The sequence below is a fragment of the Lepidochelys kempii genome, chromosome 4 (genome assembly GCF_965140285.1).
Source record: "Lepidochelys kempii isolate rLepKem1 chromosome 4, rLepKem1.hap1, whole genome shotgun sequence".
Lineage (NCBI taxonomy): Eukaryota > Metazoa > Chordata > Testudines > Cheloniidae > Lepidochelys > Lepidochelys kempii.
Window position 1 is genome coordinate 90572364 of NC_136383.1, and position 22929 is coordinate 90595292.

The following is a 22929-nucleotide window of genomic DNA, read 5'->3' on the forward strand; positions in this document are numbered from 1 at the left end:
TAGTTGTATTAGAATACAATAAGTTTTTTTTAAAGGGAGAGAATATAGCTGACTAACAAATATATATTATACTAGTATGGGATTGACACCCCCAGAACCGAATGCACAATTTACTTGTTTATATTAACTGTAACTATCTTCTTTGAGTCATTAAAAAAAAATCTGAAATAAGATTATCATGCCATTTTTATTCACAATGCAACAACACCATATCACACCACATAATGGAGACTTCACATACACAACCCCCTGCCCGCAAAACTCTGCAAAGTAATTGCTATGTAAAAAGGCTTCAGAAAATATAACAGCAAGAGCAGCAGCAATCAAATCAAGACTCCTACTTCACAATCTCTGCAATACACTGTATGAAAACTGCTAGAGGTATATACAAATAATAGTCAAACAGCCTTGAAAAAACCAAGATTTTATAATGAGAACAGCAGTTGACCCTTCACTATTGTGTTAAAGTCAATCTTATATCAGTCTTAAATATTCAGCCTTGTGTATAATTAAATGTATTTAATTATACACATTTCCCATCTTTATTTTCCTATCTTCCCATTATCCCCTCCGCCCCCAGATTCAGCCACCTTAAAATATACAACGGTTAAAAAAGATTTCTGTGATTTTATAAGGGAAAGTCACATTAGGAAAAGGGCAGTATCAACAGTGGGTTTGTGTAAAAGAGAAAAACCTATGAAGTAAACATACAAGAGCCTCATTTGAAAATTTGTTATCTCGGAGTGTTATAACACCACTATGAACAAAACTATACCCACTCCTCTCTGCCTTCTTCTTAGCACCTTTGCAGATGCAGCAACTGGAAAACCAAAGTAGTTTCACACACTGCTATCCGCTCATCCTTCTTTCTACTGAACTCTTGCCAAGAATGAGTTATTCCAGTAGTCAGAACAAGAATAGAAAATCCACACAGCCATCAAGAAAGGCACAGAATCTGGCAATAGGGTGCCCGCCTTTTTCTCTCTCTCTATCCCTTGTCTGTCTCTCTTCTCCGAACCTGCCAGACACAAAGACCTCAGACTAGTTTGGTTCATATAAATCATGTTTTGCTTTAATAGCATCACCACCAAAAATTAAGTGATAATTTATTAGCTGTACAGATGCCAAAAAGGAATGGAGATGAGAGCATTTAATATCATGCATCCAAACCAGCCGCTACAAAAAGAAGACTACGTCATTTACTCCCTAAAGTTCTAGGTATGCTTTCAGAGAAACTACCCAAGGTCCCCATTTCTCTATCTACCAGCTATTCAGTTTCCCCTTCAGTGTTCTTTACAGTACTGTACTATAGAATTATTTTCTCCCTTTGCAAATAGCTTCCTTTAGGAGAGTTTTGTGTACTATTCTGCAAAATTAGCAGGTCACTGCCTGTATGTTGTCAGAAGATGAAGTATATCATAATAGGTGGTCCTAGAAGAAATTGCCAAGTCAAGTCCTGTTCAATATACAATAGTGAGAACGAGACAAAAATATACCCTCGTGCTTAATGTTGAACAATAATTCTAAGGAAAGACTCCTTGGGGAAATGTGATCTCAGGAATCAGTTCCATTTTCTGCTTAGAACTGGAACCAAATTTAGAAGTGAAAATTAAATATGGCTAACCTCCTAACCCTTTTAAAATGGGGCCCATGTCACCAGATGTCTACACTTCTCAATTGTAAGGGGCCAGAACTCTAAATCAATGAGTTAAACAAACTTCAGTTGGAAACATAATTTAATGTACAGATATTAGCAATAAATTCTAGTATAGAATTTAGCAATAAACCACAATTAAAGCTTTATTTTGTTTAATGTACAGTTACTAATTTATTTTTAATTCTCTGTAACTTAAAACCAAAATAGTGATACATTATCTGCATTTGAAACGTTTCTTGTTTGGGGAAAATATTGTCTTCAGTGTGGTAATTATTCTTTCAGACACTGGCACATCTTGAGTTCTTTGGTATCTGTCTATAAACAGGAGTCTTTTTTATTCAAGGATTATTTTTAAAACTCTTTGCTTTACCAAGAAATCTCTGTATTAGATTGAAATTTCTAGGAAAAATCTCATTTAATAATGTCTTTAAATTTCAATACAAGTTTAGACAGTTGTCAGGGTTAGGCATTGGTACATATCAGCTTACCTGCATACTCATAGAACCATTCTAAGCATCTTTTACTTGAAAAGACTTCTTCCTCTGTCTTTATTCTAGTTGAATCATATTTTCTATACATGCTAAAAATGGAGAACATAATTAATAAGTAATTTACATTTTAAAAAAGAGCTTTGTAGTCAAGATACAGTTAGCCAATACAAATGGCAATATCATTTTCCTAATATGGATAGTTTAAACTTAGGGCTTCTGTTTTTTAGGGTTTATTAATTTCATTTGGGGGGAGTCTATTTTTGAGCTTTATGTAGCTGTCCAAAAATTTGTATATACTGCAATGAGTAATGTATATTATACACATTACTCATTATAATAGTATATACTGTCATGAGTAATCTCCCTGTAATGTTATTTAGCATACTAACATAATACTGTTTCAACCAGCACACTAGGGAAGTTTTAATGCACATCAGCAGGGGCTACACAGACCAGTTAATGCGCAACATATGAGTGTGCTTTAGAAATCACATGCCTACAGTGTGCCTTACTGATCCATGTAGACAAGCCCTTAAATACAAGTAACCATTTCCAGGTTTACTGCATAAACACCAGTTTGTTTTCTTTTCTTTTCCAGCATCAGCGGTGTTTTATTGGTGTTTACCAGTTAAAATCAGAAGCCCTACTTAATCTTTAGCATTTTACTCAACATCTTGCCCTCATATATCCACTTATTTACACAACTGCTTAACAGAATAAGTACCATACAACTAAATATTAGAAATATTGAATGCATAAATAAAGCTCGCTTTTTCAAAGTTTGGAACTTTTTCAGCAACATTGACTAGATGGCTCAAGGAACTGTAATGAGTTCTTCAGACCTTCATCTACAGATCATTGGTTTAAAATCCAGCTCAGGCTGACAGTGGTCACCAAAAAACCTGCAGGGTGACCAAATGATATGAGAGTTTGTTAGAGGACTTTCCCTTCACACCCACAGACGCCGACTCCATGGGAGCTCCAGGGCTGGAGCACCCACCAACAGAAATTAGTGGGTGCTTTAGAACCCACTGGCAGCCAGCTCTGCCCGCCAGCAGCCCCCACAGATCAACTCCTCCCCCTCTCCCCCAACACTTACCGTCTCCCGCAATTAGTGGGGCATGAAGGAGGTTCTGGGAGGAAGGGGGGGAGGAGCGGTGATGGGGCACGCTCAGGAGTGAGGGGGAACTGGGCAGGAAGAGATGGGGCAGGGAGATGGGAGAAGGGGTGGAATGGTGCCTGGGGCAGAGCAAGGGCAGGAAGATGTGGGTGGAGGCTTGGGGGAAAGAGGGCGGGTAGAGGCGGGACCTGGGGCAGAGATGGGGGTTCAGCACCCTCTGGGCCTGAAGGAAACAGAGCCTATGCCCACCCCTGGTTCTTGTCACACAGACAGAAAGCAGAAAACCAGAAGTCCGAATTGCAAGCAACACAATATTTATTGGGGTTAGTTTCAAGCAAGCATACCCATAGCTCTACACACTGGCAGAGTCTGTTTCCCAGTGTTACATTCCCAGCTCTGATGCCACAGAGCTTTTACCCATGTCCCTGTTCCCAGCTCTGACACCGCAGAGCCTTTGCCTGTGTCCCTGTTTCCTATTCCCCCCTCCTCCTCCTTAGCAGCCCCATATATACCTGCAATGCACACCCCTGGTCCCACCTCTTACAACTTATGGTCATGTTCCATTTTGGAGGATCATGAGTCTGGGGTCTTCATCCCACCTCTTTTGTATCCCATGGGAAGGATATGGAGTGAGGTTGTATACTGGCCAAGCCAGGCTTTTCTTTGGCTCTTAGTGTGTCTTATGCCTCCCCACCAAGCCTCCTTGCCCCTCTTAACTGGTGGCTTGACCTTGGCTTGAGAGAGGAGCCAGCAAGCCAGCCTTCCTGTGTATGCTCACCTAATACACTCCCACCATCCACAATAACACTTTAACTGTTCTTATCTGTTTCCATTATAGTAACAAACCCACCTGGCTTAGGCAGAAGCAACACACAGTGTCTTTGTTCACACATATTAGTAAGGATATAGGTGTATCAAAAATCAAACAGGCAAACAAGACCCAAAATTTTATCTCATGTGAATATACAGGCCTGAATCCTACATTATCACTAGCACTCCTAACAGAGCTGGTGGTCTCAGTTAAGTTCCTGAACTGCCCTTGTAACAATACCTACAATAATGGCAATTTCTGCAGAAAGCCCACAGCCAAGGACACAACTAACTTTGTTGCCTCCTAAACAGAAACTCTCTAGAAGAGGGCTGAGGCCTTTGAGTAGAGAAATATAGAAACATTTGAAGTGTCTCTACCTTTACTGTATTTGTTCAGCAGCAAAACAAGAGTATCATGAATTTCTATTACTGGTAACACAGGAAAGCCATCACAAGTGCTAAAATAGAACAGTTAGTTACACTAGGGTAACTAGGGTTTTTATGGGAGGGAGATAAGGAGTTTGGGAGATGTTGTCAGTGTGTATCCCACTGTAGGTGCAAGTACTTTTTTTGTTTGATTAAAAGTGTCCGTTAGGGAAACACATGCACCCTATGCCTCCTCATGCTCCCACACAAGAGCAAAATGGGGGGAGGAATGGAGGGAACATCATGCTCCCACAGTTTCCTTGCAATTCAAAGCCCGTGTTGCTGAGGACTCCGAAAAGTGGGGATGGAGGGCAGGTCATGGGATCCACGAGTACAACATCTCAAAGAACTACCGTTACTGTAAGGTAAGCAACCACTCTACCTTTCAGCCTGTGTCAATATGAATCCCACTGTAGGTAACTGGAAATCAGTATCCTCCCTAGACGGTGGGAGTCAGGAGTTCCAACTATATAAAACACACCGAAGGATTGCTCTCCCAAACTTGCAATCTGACCTAGCTGCCATGTCAAGTGCATAACATTTAACAAAAGTCAGGAGGTGACTCCATGTAGCTGCCTTGCAGATCTCAGAGTCTGGGACATTTCTGAAGCAGGCCGACAGTGCTGCCTGTGCCCTGGTGGAATGTGCCTTGAGATTTGGAGGAAGAGACTCACCAGCCAATGATGCAGTATGATCCACTTCGAGATTCTCTGCAAAAAGATAGCTTGGCCTTTCAAGGCGTTAAATATGGCCACAAGGAGGCAGGGACAGAAAGGCAGTCCTGTTGAGGTAATAGAGCAAGACTCTGGAGACGTTGAAAGTATGCAGCTTCTTCTTCACAAAGCTGCATTCAACGCCAAGAGAGAAGACAGGTATGGTGATGGATTGGTTCATGTAGATTTCCAAAACCATCTTTGGGATGACTGGTATGTAGCTTCATCACCACCTTTTCTCTGTAAAAGACTGGGTAAGGCAGCTTGGTCCTAGAGCTTTGGGCAGTGGTTCTCAATCTGCGGCCCACGGGCCATTTGCAGCCCAATCAGCACACAGCTGCAGCCCATGTGATATCCTCAGGGCCATACAGGTAATATATATATTGTGTAGATGAGGCCCACATAACACACAGAGAGCTGCATATGCAACCCATGAAGGTAAATAAGGTTGAGAACCACTGCTACAGAGCACTGGCCAGTATAGCTATGCTTGCAGAGTCCCCCTACTGTAGATGCTGCATAAACCAGCAGAAGGAGAAATTCTGCTGGCATAGCTACACCACATCCCTTAATGACATTAGCTAAACCGACAGAAGCATTCTCCTGTTAGCATAGTTGCAGCTACACCACAGATTTAGCTGACATAGCTATGCCAGAAGGGGTGTGATTTTTTCTCCACACGCCTAGCCAACACATCTATGCTGGCAAACCTTTGCGTGCAGACCAGGCCTAAACACCTGTCTGTCTGATATCAAGACAACACGTGCTCGGCATAAAGGAGTGAAGGGGCTTCTGAAGGGTGTGCTCTCTGGATTGAGTCTGCTGCAGCTCTCAACCACCTCATCAACTCTGTTGATGTGTTGAAGATGCAGTGTCATTGCCGAGGAAGAGAAACACTGGTAATCTCATATCTTGGGCTCTTTTTGTCATGATATTCCATCACAGTGGTGGTAAGACAGTGTGCACTGTGTCTGGGCTGTAGCTGTGGATGATACTGTTTGAATTACAGAGAAAGTGTGTAAGTCCCTAGAGCATGTAGATACCCTAGAGTATCTCTGGAGTCCTTCAGCATGTGCATACCACTGTCTTCTCCCTAAACAGCTCTGAGTCCTCAATCATGACCTACACCGCTCTCAGGATGTCCAAAACTTGAAGTCACAATGCATTGTGCATGGTTACTGTGGTGGCCGTAGACCTGTCTAAAATGTCTTAATTATAGCCTTAAGCTACTCTCTGCTGTCATGAAGCAGCTTTGCAAAGAAGAGTGTCAACCAGTCGTATTTGGCCAGCAGTGCCTGGCAATTACCCACCATTATTTGTAGCAAAGCTAAGGAATACAATTTCCTCCCAAACAGGCTGAGGCATTTGGGGTCTTTGTCCTTCTGGGTACTTTTGTTCAATCTCAAATTTTCTTGTTTGGCTGATACAACTAAAGCGCCTAGGTTGCGGTGAGTGTTAAGTACTCAAACCCCATATGGGGAAGTGGTATCCAACGTTCCTGCTAATTTTTTCCATCCACATGAGGAATGGATTTTGTTATGTGCAGCACTAATATTGAGGTAATGTGCAGATGTCCACCACAAACAAAAAACAGATATAATATATATTTTTAAACAGTTCATAGGTATGGAAGAAGAAGCAAGAATATTAAAACAAAGAATAATTAACAAGGTGTACTGCTTAAGATGTTTATTTAATATGAAATCAAATACAAATAAAATTAACACTGCCCTTCGAGTACATGTATTTTATCATCCTTTCTAACAACTCAAGCTAGTAAACACACCAAAATGTGGTATACTGAAAACAGCTATATAAATAAAACAAAGGCATGGGTATTACGTAAAGCATAAAAAATATGCTCATCATATGGTGACAGTACAGGGGAAGAGAAGAAGAGGTAGACAGAAGAAAAGATGGATTGACAACATAAAAGAGTAGACAGAAATGGACTTCACGGAGACTCAAGCACTGACACGCAATCATCAGGGGTGGAGACAATTGGTTGATTGCTCATCAATGATGGTGTCCCAATGACCAATGCGGTTATGGGAGTGATGATGATGATGATAAAAAATATGCACCAGAGCCCAATTTAATAACCTACTCCTACCATAGACCACTAAATCTTCAGGGAAAGCTGCTCTCAAAAAATGAAGCATCTACCAAAACACTAGCATGCTACGGACTTTTGTAGTACACAAAACTATCCCTCTTGCATGCATATTATCTGCACACATAGCTCAGCTTTAAGATGCTAAACAAATCTATGAGTCAACTAGAAACAGTCATGCTCTCATCACAAATATTAATACAATATTTTTTGATACTGGAAAGGAGAGTAAAAGGCATTCACTTAGGCTTATACTCTCATACTCTTAATTTGATTAATACTGCACATACATAGAACAGTAAAAATAAGTAATAAAGCAACACAGACAGCAAGCAAAACCACAAACAAACAAGTGACAACATTGAAACTATGAAGAGAAGTAAAACATCAAGTGGTTGGTTATGGGTATTTTAAAGTAGTGTTTACGACCCACGCTGTGCAAGTGCAACAGAGCCCTGTAGAAACAGGCAAAGTTCTCATGGTTTCACATTTTGTGTGTGTGTGTGAGACCAACTCAAAAACTCAAGAGTAGAAGCCACATTAACACGCGGCTTCAGAGTTCACAGACAGATCCCTGCTTCAAAGATCTTGCAAATAAGGTCTTCATCCTACAAAACACCTAGCACCACACCTAGTGCTTGCTACTTATGAGTCAAAGGGAGTACTCTGAAGAGCCAGAACTATACTAGATAGCGAAGATCTGGCCTTCATGGTTTCCAATACCTCTCCCCAAACAAATTCTAAAACTTAATGGAAATCACCTATCTGAAATCCAACTCTAACTGAAAGGCCAAACTAATAAACAGCATTCATAGTAAAGTTCTTCCAGTTTTAACAATTTACTGTGTATTAATTAGTAACACAGGATATTCTTAAAAAAATCATTAAGATCAGTTTTCAGATATTTACAACACTCCAAAAGAACTGTTGTTAAAAGAATGTTTTTCTTTTTTACCTTAAGCCATTAACACCTATGTAAACTCTGTTTGAAATGTAACCATGCAAATGTCATGAGCTAGGCCTTTCCGCATGTTTTTGCTCCAGTATTCATTCACTAAAGCCCCAATCCTGTGAATGCCTATACATGGGAGCTCTCCACATTCATATTGTTTGCAGGATCAGTATCTAAGGGCTTGTCTACACTGGCACTTTACAGCGCTGCAACTTTCTTGCTCAAGAGTGTGAAAAAATACCCCCTGAGCGCAGCAAATTTCAGCACTGTAACATGCCAGTATAGACAGTGCTCCCAGCTACTCCCCTTGTGAAAGTGGTTTTTTTAGAGCGCTGGGAGCTGTTGCCACAACTACTCAAGCCCAAGGGGATCTGTCTCCCTCCAATCAAACTAAATCTTAGCCCAGTCTTTCTAACATCTCACAGCAGATGTCCACCAGCTGTCAACTGAAACTCAACATGGCCAAAAGTAAGCTCTTCATCTCTCCCTGCTGATACTAGGTGAAAAATATTTTGGTCTGGAACTGCAGAGGATTCACTGTTTTGTGTTTGCTCTATAATTCTAACAGTGGAAAATAGCAGGGGTGAAGCCACATTATTCCTGGCATATTTCAGATCTTGCAATTATATCAATAATTAGTTGGTAATTAATACATTTCCGTCCTCACCCCAGTCTCATAGTAACAACAAGAAAAGGAAAGATGTGCTTGGACTGACTGTGCTCTGATGCATTAATCAGACAATGGAGTCTCCCCAGCACCCCACCTGCCATGTAGCCACATCCCCAAAATGCCAGCAATCCGCTTGAAATCTTGGCACCCTGCCCCCCATGCTGCCTGCTTTCCCCTCCGACCCCCCAGCCCCTCCACCACCACCTCATGCAGCCTGCTCCTGCCAGCCCAGCCTGGGGCTGGGAAAAAGTCCTGTCTCTCCCTGGCAGCTGCAGCCCAGCTGGGGCTGGGAGGGGACACCCCAAATTCTCCACCCTCTATTCTCCCTGTAGCGGGGTAGTCACCCCACTCCAGCTCAGAAAGGGTTAAAGCCAGAGCTTGGAGAGGGCTGGGGCTGACAGAAAAGGCTAGGCTGATTGGGGAGGCAGCCACAGCTGGGGCCATGCCCCAATCAGGCCACAGCAGGCCCTATAAAAGGGCTGTGAGCCAGGAGCTCAAGCAGACTCTCTCTCTAGCTTCTGAGAGAGAAGGATTAGCTGCCTGGGAGAAAAGGGTAGGGTTGGGGGAAGGCCAGAGGAGCTATGGAGTTCTAGCCTAGGAAAACCCCCAGGCTGCAAGCCTTGCTAAAGGCCAGGAAAGGGACTGGGGCTACAGAGGTGTAGCCTGGGAATAGGCAGAGGCAGCTGGTCCAACCCCCTTGCCGATGATGAGTGGTTTACAGACTGCAGTCTGCTCCAGTGAGTGGAGGCTAGAGGGTGACTGGCAGTAGCCACTGAGGCAAGGAGGGGATAGAGGGTTGGGGGTTCCCTGTGGAGGGGAGACCCAGAGTGTGGAGGTACTGCCAGGGGGTAGTACCCCAAGGTAAAGGGGCATCGGTGTCCGGCAGGGACATGGGTCCTAGTGGCAGGCGAGACACTGGCCTGCAGAGGGCGCTCCAGGCTGGAAGAGCTAATTCCTGAGACAACCAGCAGGAAGTGCTGCACCAGTGAACATCGTCTCGCTACACTCCCCATCTATCCCCGTGCAGCCTACTCCCCACAGCCCAGCCTGGGGCTGGGAGAAAGTACTGTTTCTCCCCAGCAGCTGCAGCCCAGCTGGGGCTGCTGAGAGAGTCTGACTCTGCTCTCCTGGCCACCAAAGCCCAGCTGGGAGTTGAGATGCCCCAAACTCCTCACCCCCTACTTCCCCACCACCTAACCTTCCATATCCTGTCCAGGAGGAACCTAATTAGTGGAGGAATGCCTGTGCATGGCCCTTCAGTCTCTTGTGCACAGCCACCCAGGCATGTACCTTAGACAGAACTATGGTGGTAGCCCTATTCAACTTGTTTAATCATTGGTGTTTATAATGGCTGGCATCTGCCACAGGGCTTTAGCTCTAGTCTAGTAGTCCCTCATTAATGGGGAGGGAGATCCTCGCTCAACCAGAAACTGACAGGAGGTCAAACAGCTTGTGGGACTTATCTGAAATGACCCAAGTCTCAATCTCGGCAATCTTCATAAGGAGCTCCTGAACGCTTTTGAGTCATCCAGTGCGAGTGTCAGTACCATTCCAGAAGACACTTCATCTGGGATGACAAGAAGAGATCCTTTGGAGGCAAGACTGATGTTGCTCAGCCCCTGGATCCAACACCTCTTGATATTATGGGATCCTGGGTCTGGCCACAGATGCCACTGGGGAAGGAGACCTTTTTCTTCCCCACTGCTTGAGACCAGCTCTTCAATACATGTGAAAGAAGGCCTCAGTACTGCCCATAGGGCCATGGTGACATAACATGAGTACAGATAACTTGCAGATTGCTGGCTGGACCAATGCCAGTGTAGATGGGCCAGGGATGGATGGGGCCATTAAGCAGAAGCCCATAGGTATCTTGGTGGTGCTGATCAGACCTCAGAGGGGAAGATTCTCTGCTCAGTGACAGGGAATATGTACACCCCTGTGACAGTGAGGAGTAGACCCCCTACAGGGGGAGCACCAATATACAAAGTGCATTCCATATCAGAGTCTGTACTAGTGCCAGAAGATGTCTTGATGACCGTCCTGCCTGACCCTCATCCTCATGAACAATACTGAGGGGAGCACTGGTGGTGCCAGGAAAGTGCTGGTAGAGTCTGCTGCATCACAGTCTGTCCCCTCTCTCTCTCCATCCCTCAACACTGGGCGGGGGCGGGGTGGGCTTGGAGGACTTTTCTCCAGAGACTTTTCAGTATGTCTCTTCCTGTGGGAGGACATGGAACTCCTTCTTGATCTTCTTCCTCAGTGCTCGGTGCCACCCTTTCCGAGCTTGCCTTAGACACCTAACATGCTGGTGCCAGAGTCAATGCTGGTGCTGGGTCTTTCCTCAGCACCATCTTCACAGAAACCTTAGGTGTTGCCTGTCTGCTCAGTGGGACACGAGATGATGTTGGTTTGTCCATTAATAGGATTCTGGACTTTGTTTCCTCTGACTCTCATGAGACCTTCATGGATTGTTCCAAAAGGTAGAGTTTCAGCTTTGCATCTTATTACTTGCAAGTCCACATGATGAATAAAGCATTCCAAGACTCATCTTGGAATGCTTCCCCCAGGCACAAGAGACACCTGTACTCTGCCCATCCTTCATGGGGCTTTGCCCATCACAGGATGACAGGGCTTGAAAACGGCAGGTTTTGAATCTGCCATTTGAAAAGCCCTGTACAGGTGACTGGCGATCAGTTCACAGCAGTCCAAACAGGAGATAAGAAATGGTTCTGAAGATTTCAAAAACATGTAGCCTGAGCTAAAAACTAATGGCATGAATACTTGCCAGGTTCCGTCTCACTGCTACTTGCAGCAAGAAGGAACTGAGTGAGGGTTACAGCCATGGAACCCTTTCTGCCCTCATATGGGAGCATGAGGCGGCCCAGGATGCACGTGTAATTTTGATGGACACAGCTAGTCAAAAATATCCACTTGCACACAACTTGCAGTACAATCCATAGACGCACATCTGAAGAAAGTAAGGTGACTTAACTGTAGTGCTACAAAAATATTGCTTCTGCAGAGTCACGCTATAGCAGTGGTGCCCAAACTTTTCCTGTCGTGCTCCCACTTACCTCTAATGGAATGTGTCCGCACCCCTCCCTCCATTACTGCACAGCCAAGGCTTCCTCAGCAGAAGAGCTTGGGCTCAAGGCAGAGCTGGGGGGTGAAACTGGGGGTGGGGGAGGAGCTGGGGCTAGAAGTGGAGCTGGCCGGGGGCAGAGAAGGAATAAGGGCAGAGCTGGGCTGGGCGAGGAGCAGGGGGCAGAGTAGAGCTGCAACTGGGAAGGAAGAGCTGGAGCCAAAGCTGAGCTGGGCGGTGCTCCCTCCCCACCCCCGTGGGGGTTGGCCCAGGTGCACCCCACAGTTTGGGGACCACTGCACTATAGGAAGTTTTCTGCCACTGTTTTCAGCCATTAGAAACAGTGAAAGCATTAGAGGCACATATTCCTCAAACAGAGAATTGAACTGTCCAAAATAAAGTTATAAATAACCTGCTACCTATGAGCCTTCAATTTCTCACTGCTTCTACGAAGTCTGTTTTAAAGTCTCCAGGAAAGTAATGGATCTACATAGAAATTTATCAGCAGCAAGTTTATTGAATTCCAGCTATTGCTAAATTATTTATCTTTCACACTTAACAAATTACCAGCATCAGAAATTAGCAACACAGCAATCCTTAGGGGGAGGGCTAATTACCAACTGAAAAGACTGAAGCACACTATAACATGATTTATATATAAAGTTGAAATGTAGCATTTTTTAAATTTGATTCATGTGAACAGACTATGAAACCTTTTTTTTCCTAATCAGACTTTGTGTTTTTTGGATGGCTCCGGGATATTATGTAAAAAGTTAAACAAAGCGGCCTCTGAAAAGTGACTTTTTCCAATAATTTTTAAAGGCATTACTAATATTTGAGGATATTATGTAAGAAGTTGCTACAGTTAGTTCCTGCAAATTTACACATTGTTTTTATCTTTGGTGAGTGAACTATTTATAAAGCTGAAAAGAATGTATCAGCATTTTCAACTTAATGAAGTTGCAGGACATTGGAAAAAGTGGGTTTACACATAAGACTGTCTGTTTTTGTTAGTAAAGACACTTGACAAAGATAATATATACGAGGTAGATTGTGAACTTTAACAATTAAATGGTTAACCAATATAATTTTAATAGTTTTAATGGGTACTTTTTAAAACAATATTTATATCCCTAATGCCTATGGGTGCTCCACTGTAGGTGACTCTAGAGCAGTACCCCGATGGAGGAGTTGGACTTCAGAGTCAAGTCTAGTACTGATGATAATACTGTGGAGCAAAATATGGCATCGGATGCTGAGTCATGGGTGATCGCATAACGTTCCGCAAAAGTATGACCAGATGCCCAAGGTGCTGCTATGCCTATTTCTGTGATGGGAACATTTTTGATGAAGACTACAGAAGTGGAAACAGATCTCATGGTATGAGTTCAAACTTCAGATGGAGGCTAAAGATTGCAGGTACGATAGCAGTAGGTAATGCAGTTCGATACCCATCTTTGTTTTGAGAGTGAGGTTCCTTTAGACTTCTCTACAATCAAAAGGAATAGTTTAGGAGATTTTCTTAAGTTTTTGTTCTGTCCAAATAGAATGCCAAAGCAATCCTGATAGCAAATATATAACATTGCTTCTCTGTCACAGTGTAGTTTTGGGAAGAAGGTTGGGAGGAGAGTAAGTTGGTTTATATGGAAGTCAGAGGATACTTTCGAGAGAAAGTTTGAGATGTGCTCTCAGTGTGACCTTATCCCTAAAATAACAAAAAATTGAGAGGGGGTGAGTGTGCCATTACAGCCCCTATTTCCCCGAGCCGAGGTGATGGCTACGAGGTATGCTGTTTTCATAGACAGATGTATAAGTGAGCATGTAGCCATGGGTTCAAAAAGAGGCTTTGTGAGGAACTTGAGACCAGGTTAAGGTCCCATGTTGGTGTAGGATGTCTGATTTGTGGGAAGAGGTTACCCATACCCTTGAGGAATCTTTTGATTGCAGGATGAGTGAAAATGGAAAAGCAGTCTCTTATAATGAAAGGCGGTTATGGCTGTGAGCTGTATCTTTACTGAACTTAGAGATAATTCTGACTTTTTTTAGATCAGGATTTAGTCTAGTACTAGTGGGAGGGGAGAGGATGTGGAGGTAATGTGTTTTGAGTTACACCAAGTTTGGAATCTTTTCTATTTCTGCATATATGTTGAGGAGTTATTATTCTACTATGTAATAGAACCTCTTTCACATTTTCTGAACAGGTCATCTCTATGAACCATCAAGGAGCCATGCCTAGAATTGGAGAACCTGTAAGTTTGGATGGCGGATCTGTCCGGCGTTCTGAGAGAGGAGGTGAAGAATGATTGGTAGGCACACCACTAACTGAGTAAGGTTGGAGAACCATGTTTGTCTTGGTCACGTGGGAACTATGAGAATTACTTTTACTCTTTCTTATCTTGAGCAGGACCTTCGATACGAGAGGAATTGGGAGAAAAGCCATAAAGGAGACCTGTGTCCCAGTGAAAGAAAAAGGCATCTCTTAGTGAATGGTATCCCAGACGAGGTTTGGAGCAGTACTGAAAGCATTTTTTGTTTTGGGACATGGCAAATAAGTAAATTTTTGGGACTCCACAATGCCAAAATTAATTGTAGAGAACAGGGTCCATTTCCCATTCATGTTTCTGCGAGAATGTTCTGCTGAGGGTGTCCACAGTGGTATTCTCCACACCCAGCAGGTAGGCCGATGATATGATGCTCTGCCGAATGCACCAGTTCCATAGTGTCTCTGCTTCTGCGCAAACGGATGGTGATCTCGCTCCTCCCTGGCAGTTTAAGTAGAATATACATGCTATGTAGCCTGCCGTGACTTTCATGTTTGCCTTCATCAAATGGTAGGCAAGCATTTCTGACTGCTCTGAGCTCTAATAGGTTGATATGTAGTGTTGATTCTAAGGGGGACCATTTGCCTTGAACCATGTGATTGTCTTGGTAAATTCCTCAGTCCAGTAAAGATGTGTCTGTCTGTATCAACACTGGAGGTGGCTCCGTGAAGGGGACCCCTATGCAGACCCCTTCTGCAGATCTTTCCACCTTTTGAGAGTCTCTGGCTATCAAGGGCATTGACAGTAGTTTGTTCAATCTGTCTCTGTTTGGTGTGTGTACCATTTTGAGCCATGCCAGAAAGCAACGCATGTGGAGCCTTATGTGACTTATCACAAAGGTCTGCTGCCCTGTGACCGAGTATTTGAGGCAATTTCTGGCCAAGGTCTGGGGACTGATCTGAATGGTTGATTAAGATGGTTAGGGTGTTGAATCTGTGTAATAGGAGGAAAACATTGGTCTTTACCACACTGAGAGAGGCTCCTATGAATTCTAGCTGTTACACTAGAGTCAGTCTATTTTTGAGCATTCAGTTGTAGTCTCAACTGCATGAATACATTTATAGCAGAGGTCCCCAAACTGTGCAGTCCCCTAGGGGGGCACAGAAGAACATTCTGGGGCCACAGCTGGACCCAGGCCAGCCCCCACTGGGGGCAGGGAGAGAATGCCATCCAGCCCCGCTCCAAACTCTGCTCCAGCCCTAGCCCCCTTACCTCTGTCTGCACCCCCACCCCAAGTTGCGGTCCTGCTCCTGGCCCCGGAGGAGGCACAGACAGTGGCAAGGGAGGACATGACCCTCAAAAGTTTGGGGACCACTGATCTATAGTCTTTTGCGCAGCTAACAGGGCATCATCAAAGGATTCTGCCCTGAGTAGACAGCTGTCTAGATATGGATGTATCACGATCCCTGATTTGCAAAGATGGGCTGCTACCATAGATAGGACCTTTGAGAACACTCCGGGTGTGGACGATAGGCCAAATGGAAAGCACCTTGTATTGAAAATGGTCTTGACCCAAGGTGAATCTCAGAAACTTCCTGTGGGATGGTGGAATTATGATATGAAAGTTAGCATCTTGTAGGTCAAGAGCCAAGAACCAGTCTCCCTGGTCCAGAGATGGAATTATTGTTGCTAAAATAATTTTTACATTTGAGGACACTTATTATGGGTGCATTTGCTTTTTGAGCCACTTATTATACAGTAGAGCTTCATAGCACAAGCCCCATTGTCTAGCTACTATGCACACACACCCTCAAAAGTTCTTAGTTTAAACAGGCAAGACAACGGAAGTATTCTGCCCATTTTTACATTTGGGAAACTGGAGCACAGAAATTAACCTACCTTTCCCAAGGTCACACAAGAAGTCTATAGCAAAACCAGGAATTGAACTCAGATCTTGAGTCCCAATCTAGTGTCATAATCACAAAGCCATCCTTCCTCATTGAGGCACAGAATTCCACAGTTAGTGCCATTTTTACCATTTCATAAGTGGATGATCACCCTAACTATTCATCAATAATGTTATTTCATCATTCTTAGCTCACATTAAGATGACATACCCATCATGTCTACTTTTCTTAGCAGATAAATCATCTCCGGCTGCAGGTCTCCTCTTTTTCCTTGGAGGCATCACTTTGCTAAAGCAGTCCGATGAACTGCAAGATCGGAGACTTCCTATGGAGGGTATTAAAAACAAGGAATAAAAATAGTTTCAGGACAGTGCATTTTCCTCAAAAATTAGAGACTGGTGAATTGACTCAAATAAAAACTGAAATTTCGAAGTTAAACAAAATTCCCCCATCTCCTTTCAAAATAAAACACCACCCATTTTTATGTGCCACTCTACTTCCTGGTTTCTGTGAAGACTGAAAGCACTGAAAAATACTACAGGAGCAAAGACCAGTCTCTTGTACTATTTTCAATCTGTCTAGTATAAATAAGGGCTACAATCTGCTTTAGAGTCTCAGGAAGCATCCTACCTTTTACTTACTTATCCAAACCAGAACTTTTGAGGTTTGCCCATCACTTGTCAAAATAAAGGGCTGGCCCAGTGATTAGAGCACAATACTTCTAATAGACACCCTTGTTTGATTTCTTAACCCAATTTCTTGGCCCAAGAAGAACAGGAAGTGCTCTACAGGGAGAGGCATACTCAACAGCTATTGGGAGGGAGCACCTTTGTCACTTTGCTTTGACTCTCTTGGGAGCAAAGACGACTGATCCCAGAGACAGAGTTTTATCCAACCCTCCTTAATTAGAAATAACGACCACAGCACAGAACCCTAAAGAAGTTGTGTATAAAACACAGGATGAAGACCAGCTGGAAGAGTCAGCACAGCTCTGAATAGTATGCAGATAACTTAAAAAGGAAATGGAGAGAAGGCTAAGGGTAAGAAAAGGCAAAGAAGCCAAGTTAAGGTAATTGCAAAGAACTACAGAACAGGGTAGTCTTCATAGTTAGTCTTTAATTCACCTTCTGTGTAGCTCCTATAGCATCCAAGATAATTCTTAATATATTAAAACCCCATATAATCCTCTAAATATGTTTCACTGCTTGAGGCTTCAGAAAATCCAACCATAAAACTTTACATTTTTAGATATTACAATGGCACAGGTTGAAGGTAGTTGCTCAACTCTCATTAAACGGCAATGGAGTTTGGTGCTTAACTGCCTTCTGTGCCATTGAAAATCTCTCCCAAGTGTTCTGAAAGCAATATAAGTAAGGAAGTTCAGATGCACAACTGAGATACAAACAATAAATCCTATGAAGTTATTAGATTTTGCACATACATTCTTACACATGATAGCTTCAGATGTATAATTTTTTGTGCTATTAAGTACAGAGTATGGTGTTCAAACTAATTTTGGTTTAGCTGATAGTACTCTCGTACCTATTATCCATTTTTGGTCTTGCCCTCCCATCCACATTGTTTTAGAGAGGAACAAGGTAGTTCTCTCCATTTCAGGAATTCTCCCTAACACTACCTACCTGTGATGTTCAAGTCTTCTTCAAACCCCCAGCATTCATGTATCTTTTTTATTCAGGAAAGTACTGACTGGTCAAGCCTATGCTGGAGAGGAGTGCAAAGTGGGAAGAGGTAAAAACAAAAAATCTCATCTATGGAAATATATACAGGTAATGGGTTAGGAAAAAACAAGAAAGAAAACCACACAAAAGACAAGAAAAATAGAAGGTAATATTGAAAGAAAGGGACAAGAGAAGGTATGCTGCAAATATTAAACATGCTCTCAGGAAGGCTTCCAAAATAATAAATTACTTTACTTTTTTTTTTTAAAAAGAGCTCTAAAATACTGTAAAATTACTGTCTCAGACTTAAAATATACATTAAGGAGCTAGTTAAGCCATAAGAACTCCAAGCTGTACATTGCTGGTGTTGTGAGGCAAAAGATAAGAGCCCTAGTAACAGCTATTTGAGAAGAGCAACATACCTTTAAACTGAGTCAAATGCTCCAAAATATACTTCAGTATGCATAATACAAAATGGATTAAAGAAACTATGTCATCTTATAAGTGATAGGTCCATATAAAGATATCTGCTGAATTTCATGTACACAATCTTGAAATGCCTACAAATTATAGTGGCTATAATTTTTTTATGGCCTTTTAAGTCAAGTTTCTAGAGATTTTGTCAGCAAGTCAATAGACAGATAAAGACTTGCACAAACTGAAAGTCTTAAGGTGATAGCAGGACTGACCAGTTGTTTAGAGAAGGACAAGAGGCGCAGATTTACGGACTCCACCACTCACACACTAGAGCAGTACAAAACAACTTAGTAAATGGAGTATGGGTTCTAGGGTACCCCTAAATTTTAATGTGACTGCCCAAAATACATGCTAGTACTAAATACAGCCCATGGCCATTCCTTCCCCTCTAACTGTAGCTTAAAGGCAAAGGTGATCAATTGTGGATTTTTCATTTCTAGGTCACTCAGGCAACAATTACTATATATAAAAATAAACATAGAAATATGACTAAAGGCATTTGGATTTGATATAAAATATATACATTTATATGAAACACAGGGAGGGGCTGTGGGTTCCTAGTAAATTGCCAAAGCAACTGTAGAGATTGCAAAATTCAATAATCAGGATTAAACAAAGACTGTGACTGGCTAGCCAACTACAAAAGCAGTTTCTCCTCCCTTGGTGTTCACACTTCAACTGCTAGAAGAGGGCCTCATCCTCCCTGATTGAACTAACCTCGTTATCCCTAGCCTGATTCTTGCTTGCATATTTATACCTGCCTCTGGAAACTTCCATTACATGCATCTGACAAAGTGAGTATTCACCCATGAAAGCTTATGCTCCAATACATCTGTTAGTCTACAAGGTGCCACAGGACTCTTTGCCAAAATTCAATAAGTTACTTTTCAGAATGTGGATGCTTGGGGCAGGAGAAGCGAGATAATACTGGTCCTGCAATGGAAGGAGGGGAGAATACTATGTATTGTTATAATTCATAGGTTTCTAGGCCTGAATGGACCATTATGGTCATCTTGTCAGACCTCCTGAATAAAAGAGACCAAAGAATTTAACTCAAGAATTCCTGCATCAAGTCCATAACTATCATATCCCAGATAAACTGTTCCAATAGCTTATTACCCTAACTTAAAATTTAGCACCTTATTCCTATTTTGAATTTGTCTATATTCAGATTTATAGCCACTGAGTGAAAGGGAAGAACAGTAGAGGGCACAGAAGTTATAAAGTAACTATTTTTTAAAAAAAGAAAGCAAGTAAGACAGACAGATACCTGAAAGAGGAATATATTTTCAAATATTGTTCCAAGAAGTTTAAGTCTTCACATACTGCGTATGTTGTTTATTTATGATCTTACTGTTTCCATTCTAATTAAATCTTTTGTTGCACTTTTAATTGCCAAATGATGACCTACAAACTAACAAACCACAATACAGAAGTATCATTTATTTTAAAAATGATACATTTACACAGCTGTTATTAAATACTTCTTTGTAATGAAAATTCACAAGGAAACAAGATATAGCTATGTTGTGTGCCCATCTGAATGTAAAGCTTGTCAGTTCTTTAAAGGCAAGTTCTAACAGGCTTGTTAGCTCAGTATTGATTTAATATGAATATTTTTTGTACAGATTTTTCTAGGAGATTATTTTATTTTAAGGTAATTTCTATCTCCAACTTTTCCGGACTAATAATCAGTTACAGGTCTGATCACCTACAAATGTGTACACGTAACTCCCACTGTCTTCAATAGGAGTTGCTTGAGATTGACAGAAAATTTTGTTACATATAACTGCTTCTCTGCAAATATCATCTTGAACATAGGAAAAGACCTCCTAGGTCATCGAGTCTGATTCCTTGCTATCACAGGCAACCCCATCATATGATTCTGTTCATAAACATATCCAGCTCCATTTTAACACTAGTTAGGTTGTTTGCCTCTTTCCTCCCCACCATTAGAAGGCTGTCCCAGAAAAACTTTCCCCTGAGAGTTAAAAACTGATCAAGGCTGGCAGTTCTTAATGGCTTTTGACACTTAAAGGTAACATTTGCAAGGAAGATACCACAAATGTCTGTCATGTACCATCACCACCCAAGAACAGCCAACTATTAATGTTGCTTGCCAAATATTTCCTTCAGTTCCTTCACCTGTGCAGGAGATAAAAGTTCCCAGGGGAAAAAAAAGCCAACTAAAGATGATCAACCTCGCATCTAAAACACACCCCAGTAAACAATGAAAAACAAGATATGAGATAAAAAAAATGAGAGTGGTAAACCTTTGAACCAAGCGAAAGTGGGCAAGCAAAGGAGAATCTGCAAAGGATGTCTTCAGAAAAGCAGAATTACAGATATATAATTTTTACTTTCTCTAGAGATAACATCTGTGCAAATCCCTACACTCATGGAGATCAAGCAACTTGAGGGATGTTCAAAAATAAAATAAATGCAAAGCTCCAGTGAGCAATAATAACAAAACTAATGCCAATGCTGATAACAAGCAAGGTGTGTTATGTTTTGGAAGGAGAGAGTTTGGACTTCCCTACATTGGATTCCACGCTCCAGAAAAGTTTCAGACCCCTGCAGATTCATTTCAGGAGGTCAAATTCAAGCAATAAGAGTGTGTGGGGACAAAATAATATTGTTGTTTTACAGGTGCCTGCAACAGACCCATTGCTAATATGGGGAGTGATGTAGCTTTGCCTTTGATCAAGGAAACTTTGTGCATTTGTCATCTAGTTTTAGGAGAGCGAAATCATAATACAAAATGTACACTCACATTCATTTAGAGAGAGTGGATAAAAATCTTGATTTTAAAACATAGCTTAAATTAAAACAACACACTGCTAGTTTACTTTCTTTGCATCTTGGAGTCCTAAATTGCTAAAGTGATTATGTACTTCAACTTAATTACCAGTATAATTTCAGATTTTACAGACTTATTCAACTAAAGTACTTTCACAGTTAATATTCATCTATGCTGAAAGAGACAAGTCCGGGATCTCATTAATGTCCTTACTATGAAAACCACCACAAACTCATGAAATTGATAAGCAAAAAGCCCATGCTATCTTTGCAATCAATACTATCTTCCAATTGTATATATCATGAAAGCTAAAATGCTTCAGTCAGGTCACACTCTCCTAGTTAGGGTTTGCAGTTTAAATTCAATGGGACTTAGGGCCCCAAATCATTCTGGTGCTTTTGCAAATTCCATCCTTAGGCGTATAACTTTAGGCTCCTACTTTTGAAAAATTTGAACAATTTGTGTATATAAAAATTCACAATAACTTTGTTAATATACTGAACCTCTAAATAACTTTTCATTGTTAACACTGAAGTAATTTAGTTTTGCAGCAACAATGGTGTTATGCCACTAAGAGAAAAGTTCCTAATAAAAATCCAATTTTAACCCCTGAGGCTGCACACAGTTGTGCACATGCTTAACTTTAAGCACAATGTAGTCTCTCTGAAGTTATTCATGTGAGTAGAGTTACGTACCTGCTTACGGCCCTGATCCTGCAAATATTAATTTTCAGTATTTTGGTTTTTGTCTATATCAGATTTGTAAATTTCAAATAAAAAACTTCCCATCTGCAGTGGCATTAAGAAAAGTACTTGGTTCATTACAAATGTTAATCTAAAACTACTACAGTGAAAGATTTCCAAATAGTTTTACAAAGCCACAACCAATGGTTGCAAAAAATAAATCAAGGGATTTTAAATCACTCCATCCTAAGGACAGGGTCCACTTAGTAAAAGCAATGCCCAGTAGACTGGTCTCAAAAGAAACCAAAAGTTGAATGGACTTAAGGGCTTTGTTTACTCCAAAGAGTCAAAAGATTCTTGGGTTAATTAAGCATATTGTAAAGAAGGATCTTCTCTCCAGAATGGGCATGCCAGCATGGGAGAATTTTGATGGGTGAAACTCATTAAGGTCACCTCAAACTTCACCTAAGAGTGGTATGTCAGAGGAGTTCACAGCACCAATTATAGCCTTATGTAATTTGGGATAAGGTAAATCAAGTCATTACGCCCTGAAACTCTCTCAGCTGCAGTCACTGCCACCAGGAAAGTGACTTTCCATCCAAACTTACACTCACAGGAACAGAGTAGTTCAAAAAGAGTTTTCACTAGATTTTTAGAAGCCTCTTTAAACAGGATGTTTCAGAAGTGCCTAAAACCCTAAGAATCTGACAACATGGGGCCACATACACTGGTAACCTTTAACTAGCTCCTGAAAGGCCAAAATAGCTCCTTACATGTACACTTCATCTCCAGAGAACAAACACTCTCTCAATTGCATATCCTTCCCAGTCTTTAAAGCAAGGGATCTACCTAACCTTTTTCCACCAACACACCCAGAACAGGATGCAAAAGCACAGCAAATCTATTGGATAGAAATTACTGGCCCATCTACCACACAGAAGTAACCCTTGTAGACTTCTAGCCTGATTTTAACTCAAAATCAGCTGTTTTGGACAGTTTCTGTGAGAAACGATAAAGGTAGGATTTCTCTATTATCATGTTCCTCATAGTGGATGTGTATTTTGAAGCAGAAGACTCCTCTAGCTAAC

The 22929-nt window shown here is 41.8% G+C and overlaps 1 protein-coding gene across 9 annotated transcripts in view; it reads right to left on the reverse strand.

Annotated features, from left to right (window-relative positions):
* DCUN1D4 (defective in cullin neddylation 1 domain containing 4) overlaps nt 1-22929 on the reverse strand; it is a 73494-nt gene that overhangs the window by 18347 nt on the left and 32218 nt on the right. For 8 of the 9 annotated variants that reach the window (XM_073342079.2, XM_073342076.2, XM_073342082.2 and 5 more), the window contains 2 exons: nt 16413-16527; nt 2146-2237 (listed from right to left, as the gene is read on the reverse strand). In XM_073342079.2, the coding sequence (XP_073198180.1) occupies nt 2146-2237; nt 16413-16527 (207 nt within the window). Of the gene's footprint in view, nt 1-2145; nt 2238-16412; nt 16528-17842; nt 17920-22929 lie in introns of those variants that run through there. The other variant, XM_073342080.2, reaches the window with a different exon arrangement.